Genomic DNA, 15436 nt, shown 5'->3' with positions numbered 1-15436 from the left:
GCTAGGAAGAGAGAAAAGTACTGTTAGCTTAAAGACTTGAATATACTTGCTATGGAGATAGAAGAGGCAACTAATTCTGAATATACAGAAAAATTATAGGGCAGCATTAAAAGGCCAACTATGCCACAGACCCTTTTAATGGCAGGAATTCTAAGCAGCGTGAGGATGGTCAGATTGAGGAAAGGTTCGACTTTTTCAGGTCAAGCGTGCTGAAAGGCCAAGAGGACAAGGAAAATGAAGAAATAAAATTATTGGCTGATGGGATCTAGGCTGGAAGGGGAAAACAGGCAGAGGGAACTTGGGAGGATGATAAAGAAACCAGAAGGATAGGAAGTTGTCATAGAGAGTGGGAGACGGGAGGTCTATGGGTGGGAAGCGTTCTTCGATGGTGTCTAAGACAGATGCAAGCAGACTGGTAGATAAAGTAAAGGGGATGACGGTCCCCAGGGTCAAGGCTGGAGTACGGACGGCCACTCACATGGCAAGTGAAGTTGTCTAGAATGAGTTCAGGTGGAAAGGAGACAGTAAGCCTAACATAGCTTTTGAAGAAAATGGGGAAATAAATCAGAAGCTTAATGAAAGACATATGACTATGACAGAAGGGGAGAGAGAATTCCAGAGCAAGAGGGCATGAGCCTCATCCACTCCCTAAGTTCTCCTGAGAGGCACTTGTTATACTGAGTGTGAGTTACGGATATCAGAAAGTAGTGAAATGGATTCCTTAAACATATTCTATTATTTTTAAGTTTAGCCTTCCATTTATTTATCCTGAATATCAGGTTGTATTATGCTGCTAAAACACGTACAATTTATTTATCTATTAATATGCAGAACTAAATACAGAAGGGTCATACTTTCAGCATTGTTTTCGTTTGTCTGTTTACCTTCAGGTGGCGAAGCAGTAAAACCACATGGGCTTATTACCATAAATCCAGGGCTAGTAACAGACTTCCCTCCACTGCTAGAATGCCTCAGGTACATGATTGACTGCACTTTCTCCTGAAAGATCTTGCCATCTAGGATCAAAAAAAGTTTTCAGACAATTTTAAAGAAGGATAAAACAAAAATATAACTTTAAAAGCAAGTCGTTAAATACAAACGTTTACAAAAAGATGTTCAAAGCAAAGAGAAAAAACGGCATCCTTTATAATAATGCCCATTTGATACGTGAGGACACTCTACAACTTCTTACTCTAGATTCTTCTGTTGATTATTACTAGCCACATTAACTTCTATTTTCTTTGAATTCTAACGGTACTTATAGTTATTCCTATAGTTTAGCAGCTAACTGTTCACTTTTTATACGCTAATATGATCTCTCCAAGGAGACTGTTCATCAATTCATTCCTTGAGGGAAAGGCTGTGTCTTCTCTATTTTTACACAGCCCCAATATGACTCCAAAGTTGATACCTCCAGTTTAATCTTCCTTTTTGAGCTTCATACTTCTAAATTCAACTGCTTGGTTTTTTAAATGCACCGCAAATGCAACAAATCTAACTCTGAGTCATCCTTCTGCCCTAAATTCCCTCCTGTGTTGTCCTCTGGTTCCTTTGGTAGAAGTACCTATTTCCCACGCAGGATCCAGGAGCCACCCTTGACCACAACCTTTCCTTTACCCGTGTCAAGTCAGTCTCCAGGTTCCGCTGACTTTATTTCTGTTTCTGGAACTCTTCTCATCCCTAGCATAGCGCTATAAGGTAGGCTCTAATCCCCCTCACCTGGACTATTACCTTGGACTTCTAAATGGTATCCGTGATGGACCTCTGGTCACCCCCAAATCCTCATAGCTACCAGCCTTCTCTCTATGAAATGCTAATCTCTGCTTAAAACCTCCCAGTGGCTTTCTGCTGCCTCCTTACCGCTACAAGAATCTCCTCTCCCTTCAACTCCTACTCAGCCTTTAAGACTCAGAGCAGGCATCACCACCTCCGGGAAATATCCCCTCGCCATGCTCTATGCTACCCAAAATGAAATACTGACACCGCTGTGCTTTCCACATGGTATACTTACCTGTTTATGTCTCTCTCCCCTCTACTAGACTGTAAACTCCTTAAGGGAGGTGACCACATTTTAGTTGCTACCAGAATCTTGGCGTTGCTTTATTCACTAAATGTTAGCTGAACCTAACACAGAGTCATGCTGTATAATTTCACTTGGATTTTTACTGCGGCGGAATCATTTTATTCACTTATTATATTGTTTAAAATGGCTGTTGGACAACCAGTTTCCCTCTCTAAATTTACTATCTAGCTTTCTCACAGATATACTCTTGCTTGCTTTCTTACCACATCACCTTTTCCTAGTTCTTTTAAAACTCTGATTCTTCTATCTTTCTTTTACGCTGAGATTACGCTTTCTTGTTCCACCCTCTGAATAGTAATATCACCAACAGTTCCATCCTTAGCTTCCTTTTTCCTTCTCTCTCTCTCCACACTTTTCTTCAGTGGTCTCATCTGTTCCCAGAGCTTCAACTCACTTCTACGTTGGTGGTTTCTCTATACTGAATTTTACTGTAATAATTTACTTACATCGTATTCCTTGGCTCAAAACAAACACAACAAAACAAAATCCTTCAATTACCCCCAACTAGAATACAAGTTCAAATTCTCTGATCTTACATTCAAGGACTCGTTTAATATGAGCTTGGGTGGGGTGGAATAAATGATGGTCCCAAACTACATTTATGGTATTATTGCTCACTATTCCTTTATAAATCCCCTATATTAGGTAAAATTCATTATTCTTTCTTTTCTCTTTCTATTTTTCCTCCTTTAAGTCATTCTCTTCACCTGGAATGCTAATTCTCCAATCTACCCATTAAATTTTACTTAAATTCTGCAATCCCATGGCAGATATTAATCTATTAAATCTCTCTCCATACCTGTCCAATGAAACCCTAACTCTTCTGAAATCTAATTAGTTCTTCTTTTGTATCTCTTATGTACTTACCAGATATTGCTTCTTATTATAATTATTTCAGCATCTATATCTCCCCTTGCCTCTTGGCATTTAAGCCCTCTGAAGGCAGAGACTATGTCTGGTTCATTTTATGGCCCTCGGCCCCTGTCCCAATCCCAGTGTGTGATTAATTTCTAGCACAGAGGCCATTCAATATATATCAAACAAACACAAATCAAGCGGGAAGGAAGAAACAAAAGTGGAAACAGCCAAGACCTAACAAAAATGATCATACCTACCTATGTGCAAAGAAAAGTAGAAGCCTGCAGGGTTATGGCAAACGTAAGTATTGGTAGGAGGGTGAGCTGCTAAAAGGAAACTGAAGACAGCTGCCAATAATTCCAGATCGGGAGGAGACCCAAGGACTTCTGCTATAATCTTCACAAATGACCGACAAACCTCTCGGGGCATGGATGTAAGCTGACCCTCTTTGTGTTCCTGAAAAACATAAACACTCTCTTTAGATTTAAAGAGAACTGTCAACTTAACTCACATTTCTCACTGAAGCAAGATAATTCTGTTTAAGATAGAACTGTGTTGGTTTACTACTCCAGACTGACCGTATTTACCATACAATTGAGTTGCTATTTCTCAATTCAAGCAACCCTGTTATTAAAGTTCATTAAAACCAATGTCCCCATATAAATGTTAGCTACTATTAGTACTCTTATCACTACTACTACTACTACTATGGGTTCAGAAGGGAAATTTTTTGATAGACAAAACTGATTACATGAATACACTATGTTCCAGCCTACAAAGTTATTTCTCACAACAGCTCTGAGAGGTTTTATCCATCATTTCTAGAATACGGAGGCCCGAAGTGGTTATACGGCTGACTTAAACCACATAGAAAACATGTCAGAGTAGTGCATCCAACACATACTGGTACTTCTTATTTAAGAAATATGAAACAAGTTAAAATATCACTACTGTTGATGTCCGAGAGACTACAAAATTATTATTTTACCCCAACATAAAGAAATATTTCTGGAATTTAGCAGTTGCTCTTTTGTAACTGAGTTAGGAAAGGTCAAGCTACAAGAGGCTGGGGTTAAAAAACTCCGATACTATCCGCTGAAAGAAGGGATCCTGGAGAGTAGGGCAGACAGAAAATAACCTCACTGAAAGTCCCTCAAAAATCTGAGTCCATAGCGTTGAGTCATTAAACAGAAATCATCACAGAAAATATCTCCAGAAGTAAAGTTACATGAAAAGTACCTGCAAAACCTGGCAAGTCAGTAGAAAGTGATGCACCACTCGAGCTTTCAGTAACTGCTTAATATTAAACATCTGCTGCTGGTGATCCGCTCTGAGGAGGATTTCTAGGGCTGCCAGCAGAGTTTCCCAAACACCTTGCTGAGAAAAGAAACACATACCGATTAGCACAGAGTTACTGAAAAACATGCTGCATGCTTTTTAGAAGACATGCAATACATCAGTTTAACACTGTGTATGTATTCAGGGTCAAAGATTAAATTTGTCTGAAAAAGTAAATCTTAGGGCTTCCCTGGTGGCACAGTGGTTGAGAATTCGCCTGCCAATGCAGGGGACGTGGGTTCGATCCCTGGTCCGGGAAGATCCCACATGCCACGGAGCAGCTAAGCCTGTGTGCCACAACGACTGAGCCTGTGCTCTAGAGCCCATGAGCCACAACTACTGAGCCTGCGTGCCACAACTACTGAGGCCCGTGTGCCTAGAGCCCCTGCTCCGCAACAAGAGAAGCCACCGCAATGAGAAGGACACGCACCGCAAGGAAGAGTAGCCCCTGCTCGCCGCAACTAGAGAAAGCCCGCGCACAGCAACGAAGACCCAACACAGCCAAAAATAAATAAATTTATAAAAAGAAAAAGAAACACATGAAACACATTATCGATATTAACTATTTACAAATAATTTAGTTTCAAAGAGCATTATTAAAAATGTACAGATTTCAATGCTAATTTCTGTATGCAGCATTTAATCAAAGAATTTTAGAACAAGATGTACTAAATTGAAAAAAGTTAGACAATGTAGAAATTCTGCATTTTGGATTAATTTACTTTTAAGTCCAAATAATAGAATTATCTGCACAATTACTAAGTGTGCAGTTTCAAACAGTAGTTAGCATCCTTTTGAGGTGCTTTAAAATGCTTCTCCCATACCGAACCAATCTTAAATTATCCACAGTAACAGAGAAAAAGGACTCTTATATAGATAACTACTACTGAAAGATAATCTTCACCTCATTTTATTAGCCCAAATAACCTTTCAACAAAGTCATTAACAAAAAGCAAAATTAACCGCCTTGGGTTGCAGGTCTTGCTGTTTTTCCTGCCATTATCGATGGAAATGAATAATGAAAAGGCCAAGGAATTGATAGACTTAATCACACTATTCTAACAAAGGCCTCTCTCTTTATAAGACAGGGCCAAGGTGCCCTGAGAGAAAAAGATATATGAAAACTGGAAGACGAGGCAGGCCAAGTATGAAAACTTGATTCAGGCCTGAAAAATAGTACTAAAATAGAGCAGTGCCAAAGCAAACAGACAACCAGCAACAAAAACAAAACAACTCAGCTAAAAAAATAATTAGGAAAGAAAATCTTATTTCAAACCCATAGAAGTATTTGTGTATATCACTTTTGAATTCAACAGAAAATGTTTTGTTTTTTAATCACACTGTGGTTTTTTTTTGTTGTTGTTGTTGCTGTGGTTGTTTTGCGGTATGCGGGCCTCTCACTGTTGTGGCCTCTCCCGTTGCGGAGCACAGGCTCCGGACGCGCAGGCTCAGCGGCCATGGCTCACGGGCCCAGCCGCTCCGCGGCATGTGGGATCTTCCCGGACCGGGGCACGAACCCGCGTCCCCTGCATCGGCAGGCGGACTCTCAACCACTGCGCCACCAGGGAAGCCCAATCACACTGTTTTTTAATGCTCAAGTTAGCATCCTCTTTTGAAATACTAAAATAGCTGTCCAATTTTTAGTTAAGATTTGATCTTCCAATCTACGATTGAGCTATTTCTTTATTACATGTTTATATTTATACTGCCTTTGATCCAACTTGTTTGTATTTACTATCACTATGTTCATTTGCTTTCTCTCCCTGAAACATTAAGTGTATTTTTATACATATATATATGTGTGTGTATATATACATATATATATATATGGATTTTTTAAATTCTGAAAGTGAGTATTTATTCAGAATGAGAAATCACAACAAAATAGAAAGTTTTAAAAACTGACAATACCATAAAATCCAGAAAAAGCAACAGTTAGCTGCCTGACACAGCTCTGTAGTACTTTCCCCCTGTGTTTTGCAGGAGCATATTCTTTGACTGCTTCTTCAAATAACAATAATTTTGTAATATAATTTTATATAGGAAGAACAGAAAAATAATTCTGTCTTTCCTCTAGCACGTTTGGTCAAAACTTGTTTTTGTTAATGACAGATTAGAAGTGTTTCCTTCAGCTTCCTAACTCATTATTGATAGTGAGTAAATCTGGGGGGGGGCTGTTGCCAAATTTGGAAGTAACCAAATTTTTAAAAATTCTAAAGGTACACACTTTGAACTGGTCTTTAATTACGTCTGATGATACTGTTGTTACACGCTAAATAACTCTGGACAATCTACAGTCTACACTAGAACTAAGGAGGCTCTATGAGCCATACCATGAAGACTATGCTTATAACTAGGGCAGAAAGGAAACAGCCCTATATTCATTCCCTGGCTGGGTCCTTGTGAAGACTACCTGATCCACCCAGCTGTTGAGATGCTTTGCCTAGACCTAAGATCAAAGCATGTTCCTTAGCTTATGCCTATCATGAAGCCAAGGCTTCATAGACTTGCCCTGTATACTGATACAGCTCTATGACTTCTGGGTAACGTGGCTCCCTTACTCAGAAGTGTGTCTATTTCCCTCTCCTTGACTCTACTCTCCACACTCTTAGCAGGACCCCTTTCAGAGTTTACGGTAAATGCAAGTCTCCAATTGACTCAAATGTTCTCCAGCCAAGTACTGCTCTAGCTACTACCAGCAGCGCAAGCTCTGATCCTGACCCTCCAGATCAGCATTATCCATGGCTGTCTAAAACCTTGCACAGAAATTAATCTCCAGATTTCCATCTACAATTAACATTACATTGAAGTGGTAAATTTGTTCTATTCTCCAAAAGAATGATTGGATGAATACTTAAAAGTAAATGCCTTTTATTGCACCAAAGGAAACAATCAACAGAGTGAAAAGGCAACCTACAGAATGGGAGAAAATACTTGCAAACCATAAGTGAGATAAGGATTAATATGCAGAATATATAAAGAACTCCTATCACTCATTAACAAAAAATCAAATAACCCAGTTAAAAAATGGTCAAAGGACTTGAATGGACATCTCTTCAAAGAAGATATACAAAGGGCCAATAAGTAGATGAAAAGATGCTCATCATCACTAATCATCAGGAAAATAAATGCAAATCAAAACCACAACAAGCTATTACCTCATACCCTATAGAAAAGGCACTATCAAAAAATAACAATTGTTTGGTGAGAATGTAAAAAAATTGGATCACTTGCACATTGTTGGTAGGATTGTAAAATGGTGCTTCTCTTACGGAAAATAGTATGGAGGTTCCTCAAGAAGTTAAAAATAGAACTACCATATGATTCAACAATCTCACTTCTGCATACATATCTAAAATAATTGAAAACAGGACCTCAGAGAGACCTCTGCACATCCATGTTCACTGCAACATAGTTCACAATGGCCAACATGTGGAAGCAAGCTAAGTGTGCATGACAGATGAACAGATAAAGAAAATGTGGAATACACATACAATGGGATATTATTCCGTCTTATAAAAGAAAAAAATCTTGTCATATGCTACAACACAGATGAACCTTGAGGACATAATGCAAAGTCAAATAAGCCAATCACAAAAAGACAAACACTGAATGATTCCACTTGTATTAAGTATCTAATGTAATCAGACTCATAGAAACAGAATGTAAGATGGTGGTTGCCAGGGACTGGGGGCAGGGGAAATGGGGAGTTGTTGTCCAATGGGTAGAGTTTCAGTCAAACGAGACGAAAAAGTTCTAGACAAGTGCCATACAACGAAGCGTATACAGTTAACACTGTCCTGTACACGTAAAGATTGTTGAGGGTAAATTCACAGGGGTTTTTTTACCACAAAAATAGTACATGCCTCTGCTTTATTCCATATCCTCCAGTCTAGCAATAGCTCCTCTAGCAGTTTAACATCCTGGATTATAGCATTAGACTCGGCATCCAACTTAAATTCTCCATTCTCATTGATATGAATAATATCTTCATCACAGCAACCTTCAAGAAGGGTCTATGGAAAAATAACATTAATACAAGATGCATCAACAGTCAGTTAATCCAAAAATTCAACAGAAATATTCAGCTTTCAATCTTAGCAGTCATAACATTAAATTCAAAGGAAAACTAGTGAATAACTCAACATTTCACCAAGTATCTTTAAATTGTTTTGTAAAACAATTCAAGTAATGAGAAAACCCCCAAATTTCAAATATTTATAAATGACTATTCAGTTTCAAATATGGGGTAAAAGAAACCACATCCTATTTTTTAAATTCAATGAATCTGTTGGGTTTTAAATTTTTTCCAAGAAGCATTCATGCCACAAATGTATGGATCTTGACAGTTTCATGAGTTGGGGTTTGGGGGCATGGGAAGAGGCATGGTCTTTTGCCTTAGTACTAGTACCCTCAGAGAGAAATACTTTCACAATGTTACCAAGTGCTTTTAGTTAGAAAGGTACTTAAATATATGATGACAGCTGGATCACAATAAAAGCTAATAAGGCTTTAAGATGCTAACTCTATAGCAGCATTGCCTAATGGGAACGGCACAGCACTAGGTGTCTGGAGAACTAGGTTCTCTTCCATAACTGTGGGAGCTGAAGCAAACAGCGGTCTCTCTGTGGGTTTCACTTTCACTAGTCTACAGAATGAGGGGCCGGCCAAGGAGACAGCGCTGGCTAATCAAGATCTAAAAATCTTAATTTTTTGCTTTTACTCTTCTGAAATGTTTTAAAGGCAATTAAAATGTAATTGTTTAAATGATGAAAAACCCAGAAGAGCCTTACTTTGATTAAATATATACTATTGAGTTTCCTTCATTTTCTTCAGGAATAACTGAAACACAAAACTCTATTATTGGAAGACTTTAATGAAGAGGTATCACTGCATATGAAACTCTGAGAATAAGTTGTTGTTGTTTTTTATAGTGTCAAGAGCCACTTTCATTTCTTTTTTTTTTTTTAGAAGACGTTGTGGGTAGTAGTTTATTAATTTATTTATTTATTTTTGCTGTGTTGGGTCTTCGTTTCTGTGCAAGGGCTTTGTCTAGTTGTGGCAAGCGGGGACCACTCTTCATCGCGGTGCGCGGGCCTCTCACTATCGCAGCCTCTCTTGTTGCAGAGCACAGGCTCCAGACGCACTGGCTCAGTAGTTGTGGCTCACAGGCCTAGTTGCTCCGTGGCATGTGAGATCCTCCCACACCAGGGCTCGAACCTGTGTCCCCTGCATTAGCAGGCATATTCTCAACCACTGCGCCACCAGGGAAGCCCCAAAGAATAAGTTTTATGAGAACCTACCTTCAAAATGTGAAAGCCCACGATGCATTTTTGTTTGATCAACACCTGATGAATCATGGAAAGTCCATTACAATTTTCTAATTCATGTATTCTCTGTTGGTTGTATTTAATTAATGAGAGTATAATTCTCAGTGCTAATGCTTGAGTTTCTTCACAGATACTGAGTTCCACAACCTAAAAAAAAGTAGATATATTTTTTCTAATTTGTTGAGATTAAAAATTTAACATGTGTGGTTATCTTCCATTATGTAACGTCAACCCCTTAGTTTCATTTGAAAGCTTATTTTTTTATTCCTGACGCTGTTTGTAATTACTTAAGAATTGTAAAGAAACAAAACTAAAAACCATAAATTCTCACCTCACACCAGTCAGACTGGCCATCATCAAAAAATCTACAAACAATAAATGCTGGAGAGGGTGTGGAGAAAAGGGAACACTCTTGCCCTGTTGGTGGGAATGTAAATTGATAAACTGATACAGCCACTATGGAGAACAGTATGGAGGTTCCTTAAAAAACTAAAAATAGAAGTACCATATGACCCAGCAATCCCACTACCGGGCAAATACCCTGAGAAAACCATAATTCAAAAAGTCATGTACCACCATGTTCATTGCAGCTCTATTTACAATAGCCAGGACATGGAAGCAACCTAAGTGTCCATCGACAGATGAATGGATAAAGAAGATGTGGCACATATGTGCAGTGGAATATTACTCAGCCATAAAAAGAAACGAAATTTGAGTTATCTGTAGTGAGGTGGATGGACCCAGAGCCTGTCATACAGAGTGAAGTAAGTCAGAAAGAGAAAAACAAATACCGTATGCTAACACATATATATGGACCCTAAAAAAAAAAAAAAAAGGTTCGGAAGAACCTAGAGGCAGGACTGGAATAAAGACACAGACATAGAGAATGGACTTGAGGACACAAGGAGGGGGAAGGATAAGCTGGGACAAAGTAAGAGAGTGGCATGGACATTATATACACTACCAAATGTAAAATAGCTAGCTAGTGGGAAGCAGCTGCATAGCACAGGGAGATGAGCTCGGTGCTTTGTGACCACCTAGAGGGGTGGGGTAGGGAGGGTGGGAGCGAGGGAGACACAAGAAGGAAGAGATATGGGAACATATGTATATGCATAACTGATTCTCTTTGTTATAAAGCAGAAACTAACATAACATTGTAAAGCAATTATACTCCAATAAAGATGTTAAAAAAATAATGAATACACAGTACAAACCCCCCCCATAAATTCCATGTTCATTTGTCTCTTAAATATTCTATAAATTGACTAAAATAACACTGATAACCTTAGAATTCAGTAGCATTTTATTAGTGACCTGAAAAGTCAGCAAAATGCCTCAAATTTTTGATGATTAGTCACTCAACAAACAGGATCTGTGTTCTGTGCTGTGGGAGATGAAGAAGTAATAGGCGTGCTACCTGCCTCCAATGGGGGTCAAATGATAAGACGTACGTATAGAAACTGCGGATTGTGACTTGTACTTTGACTCCCCCAGTGCTTTCTGGAAACTACTATATGGAAGAAACACACACCTTATTATGATGATAAAAGGCAAAGAAGAGTGAGACACTGTGAATGCACGAGAGCATAAAAACTACTTCTGACTCCACTCTGCTCAGCACAGGGAAGCCTACATGGAGAAGATGGCCTGGAGAGAGAGCAAAACCCTGGGAAGCAGGGATAAATGGGTGGCCGGGGTGGGCCACAGTCAGGAAAGAGGCGAAGACTGGAAGTTCACGGTACATCTAGGAGAATGCAGATTGCCTATTTGGTTGGGTGGTGGACATTAGGCTCAAAAGGCAGGCTATAACACACCACTGTAAAGCAATTACACTCCAATAAAGATGTTAAAAAAAAAAACAGGCAGGCTATACGTGTAAGGATTTTTTTAAATTTATTTTTGGCTGCGTTGGGTATTTGTTGCTGTGCACAGGCTTTCTCTAGTTGCAGCGAGTAGGGGCTACTCTTTGTTGCGGTGCACGGGCTTCTCATTGCGGTGGCTTGTCTTGTTGCGGAGCACGGGCTCTAGGCACTTGGGCTTCAGTAGTTGTGGCTCGCGGGCTCTAGAGCGCAGGCTCCGTAGTTGTGGTGCACAGGCTTAGTTGCTCTGCGGCATGTGAGATCTTCCCGGACCAGGGATCGAACTCCTGTCCCCTGCACTGGCAGGGGGATTCTTAACCACTGCGCCACCAGGGAAGTCCCACGTGTAAGGATTTTAAGGAGACTGAATTTTATTTTTGTAGGAAAGGATGGATACTAAACAAAGTTTCTAAGTTTTAAGTGTAAAAACATACTTTAAAAGTCATATTGGCAAGATCCTATATGTATGCAAGATAAAAAATTAACCATTTCCTCTAGGATCTAGTCACTGTGTAACAGTAAACATAACAAAATTATATTCAATAACTTGAAGAAAGAGGAAAAACCGTTTTGAAATTATACAAAGCTATAAAAGTAGATCACAAAATGTTGGTAAGTTAAATGAAAAGCTTTTAATTTTAAAACACTAGGTACTAGATGCAAAAAAAAAGTTTGAAAAAGTAAAAGGAGGAAAGACAGCTTAGAGTATGGCGGATCAAATACTAATCAAATATTTATAAGAACAGTAACAATAACAACAAACACTGATATGTCTCATCGCAAAATTAATCAAAAGGTTAAAAGAAAGAAGGCCGGTTAGGGAGACAGTATGATAATGTTGCAGAAGTTATACTTAAGGAGGAAATTTTGAGGATGAAAAAAGATCAGGGCAGCTTTAATTAAACAAGGATATGGACCACAAGGAAGTAGAAATGATTTGTACTGAAGAGAGACCATTTGTACCCCCATTCGGATTCTACCAATCCCCGAAACAGTCACATACACTATTGACTGCCTACTCTGCACCAGGAAAGATATGGTGCTGGCCCTCAGATGACTAAATAGAACAGATAATTAAACATGTTTCTCTAAAACAGTACCTATGGCATGAGTCAAAATTTTTGTATTTCTCCTTCGCTTTAAATAAACTTCAAACCCGAACAAATTATTTTTGTACTCATTTGACCTTTTTTTCCCCCATGCATCTGGAAGCTTCAAGGGAAAAACAAGTTTCACAAACATTATTTTAAGGAATACATTTCTTCTATATTTTTACTATGGTATGCTTTTCTTTTTTCTCATTGGCAATTTTAAATCTTGTACATTTAACACTTAATTGTTCTAATTGCATTTCTGGATAATAGGAAACTTCTAAAATCTTCATAAATTAAAAAGAAATTTTAATCAAAAATTACCTGTGGCAGAAAGTTTGATGACATTCTAAACAATATGTGCTTTTTTAATCTTAAAAGCTTAATATAGTTGATATATAGTTTTATTTGTATTCGAAAAGAAATCCTAAAATGTATCAATAATAAAGAGGTAGTTTCTCCTTAAATAAAATTATAAGCAGTGATTCTTACCCTAGCAAAGAGAAAGACAAATATACCAGTTCCACCAATTTCATGCAGAATGCCTTGAAGGGTTTTACATTCAGTGGGCCGGAGATTCTTTAGATGATAAGGTTCTAATAAGATGCTGTGAACTTCTTTTGAGCTGAAGGGTCTTTGAGAGAGTTGTGTTTTCATTTGACCTTTAAGTCTAATAACTGGCTCATAGATGGTGTACTGAGCAGGACAGCAAGTGGTATACACAACTGAAAGATTTTCCTGAAACACAAATATTTTCCTTCAGTAACTAAACAAAGTTTAAAAAGTAAGTTATTAACTAGCAAATGAATATTTCAAAGTGAAAAGACAACCAACAAATCTTTTTCTTTGTTTTAGAAAAGAGAGACACTGCACTAAACAAAGATGGACATGAGAAGCAAGACAGCTCCCCACAAAGGAAAAGATCAGTTTCATTTAGCAGGGATCAATATGTGTAAACCCCATCAAGGCTGAGAAAAATTCCAGCTTTGACCTTTTGAGAATAAACGTGAAATTATACCTATTATCACCGATAACAACAAGCCCACACCACGCTCACTGCATGCCAGGCACTGTTCTAGGCATTTAGAAATGTTAACCAATCTTTACAACCCTATGAGGCGGAGACTCTGGGTCAATGTATTCAAATGTATCTTGGTCTTGAATTTGCTCATGGGCTGCCTACTCATTTAAACATGACTCTAAACTAGATCATTCTTTCTACTAGAATAAAATTCCAGACTATCAGCGTACCTAACTGAAATTGAATGGAACTTTCAATATTTCTCCCATGCAGAGGGTAGTTTTGATCAGGCTCTGGCTGTCTGTCAAATATTCTATTAACTACTTTTAAAACGATGGTGAATTTTAAATGCAAAATATACTCTGAGGCGCTCTCCGTGGAGGCAGCTGCAGGAGCTCAAGCTTAGGGAAATCAGGTAGATTCCAGATCTTCTCACAGAAGCCGGGGCGGGCGGGGGGGCCTTGGGCTTCGATCATTTTCAACTCGTGGTGATTTACGTATAGTTTCATCAGGCATCACCTAGCATATATGCACACCAACTAAACTGACTACACAGTCTACTGTATATGATTATGCTGGGTGAAACAAAATTGTATATCTGTAGCAGTTTTCATTAGAAACCTGATAAAATGCCCAGTTACCTGAAACATGTCCCACCTGACACTAATGCCTTGCCAGGAGGGCACCACCTCTGCCTGACTGCTAACTCATACTTCATAACCCCAAAACAATGAAGTCAGGCTTTAAAAATCTTCTTTCTAAAAAAGACTTTTCACATAAAACCTGTATAATTTTTATCTGTGATAATTCCTGTTGCATTTTATGACTTAACAACCTATATTCTTCTCAGGCAAAATAAAATTATGTTTTGAACAGACATTTGTTGTATGAGCTCCTTCGTCTTCCTAAAGCGGAGATGCTCAATGTGTGGTCCCCAGCCAGGAGCATCAGCATGACCTGGGAATTTGTTAAAAATGCAAACTCTTGGACCACGCTTCAGACCTACTGAAGCCGAAGCTCTGGCCCAGCAATCTACGTTGTAACAAGCCCTCTGGGTGATTCTGGTTGGAGAAGCATTTCTCTAAAGCATGTTTGGTCAACGGTGGCACATTTGGGGTGGGATTAATTCTTAGTTGTATGACACCGCCCATGCGCTGTAGAATACTTAAAATCCCTGGCCCCCACCCAATAATAGTGGACAGCCAAAATGCCCCCAACCCCCATTTTAAAATACTCCTTAGGGAGAAAAAGATTGTGTGCCTAATACCAGATCTTCAGTTAAATTCCACAGGTATCTACTCTATATTTATTTTACCACAGATATATATTTAACACCACTTAAGACTTACATATGTTTTACAAAATATCTGAACTAGAACTTCTCCTTCACTGCAGTCAAATGTTACAGCTTTAAAATATAATATATTTTGATTGTAAAATATACACCTCATTAACAACAACAATAACAACAAAATATATCCCAAAGTAGTAGTCTCCAAGTAAGAAATATCTATAATTGTACCTCTCATAAGAAAGCAAGAGAAGGAGGAACATAGTTTCATGGTTAAAAAACTCTACCAGCTTTTAGTAGATCTTCTAAGACCATGAAGGGTCAGTTTCCTAGCTGCTATAATGAAAAATATCTATCACAAGCTCCTAATCTATATATTAGTATAACAAAATATTAGAATAATGTATAAAATGCAATCAAGAGTCTCATATAAGCAGAGTGAGCAATAATTTGAAAGCAAAATTCCTAGTTGTTATTGATATTAAAGAAAGAAATATTCTAAAATCTGAATATGTGTAATTAATATAAATAAAAGTTAGTATTTATTTGTAAGTATGGGAGAGAA

General features: G+C 38.3%; 1 protein-coding gene across 4 annotated transcripts in view; it reads right to left on the bottom strand.

Moving 5' to 3' along the window:
- Positions 1-15436, bottom strand: part of LYST (lysosomal trafficking regulator) — a 192825-nt gene that overhangs the window by 90368 nt on the left and 87021 nt on the right. For all 4 annotated transcript variants that reach the window (XM_067711027.1, XM_067711028.1, XM_067711029.1 and 1 more), the window contains 6 exons: positions 13052-13297; positions 9583-9756; positions 8142-8295; positions 4181-4314; positions 3199-3397; positions 885-1016 (listed from right to left, as the gene is read on the bottom strand). In XM_067711027.1, coding sequence (XP_067567128.1) covers positions 885-1016; positions 3199-3397; positions 4181-4314; positions 8142-8295; positions 9583-9756; positions 13052-13297 — 1039 coding nt within the window. The remainder of the gene's footprint in view (positions 1-884; positions 1017-3198; positions 3398-4180; positions 4315-8141; positions 8296-9582; positions 9757-13051; positions 13298-15436) is intronic.

Source organism: Pseudorca crassidens, chromosome 16 (assembly GCF_039906515.1).
Source record: "Pseudorca crassidens isolate mPseCra1 chromosome 16, mPseCra1.hap1, whole genome shotgun sequence".
NCBI classification, from domain to species: Eukaryota; Metazoa; Chordata; class Mammalia; order Artiodactyla; family Delphinidae; genus Pseudorca; species Pseudorca crassidens.
This window is presented reverse-complemented; position numbering and strand designations above follow the sequence as displayed.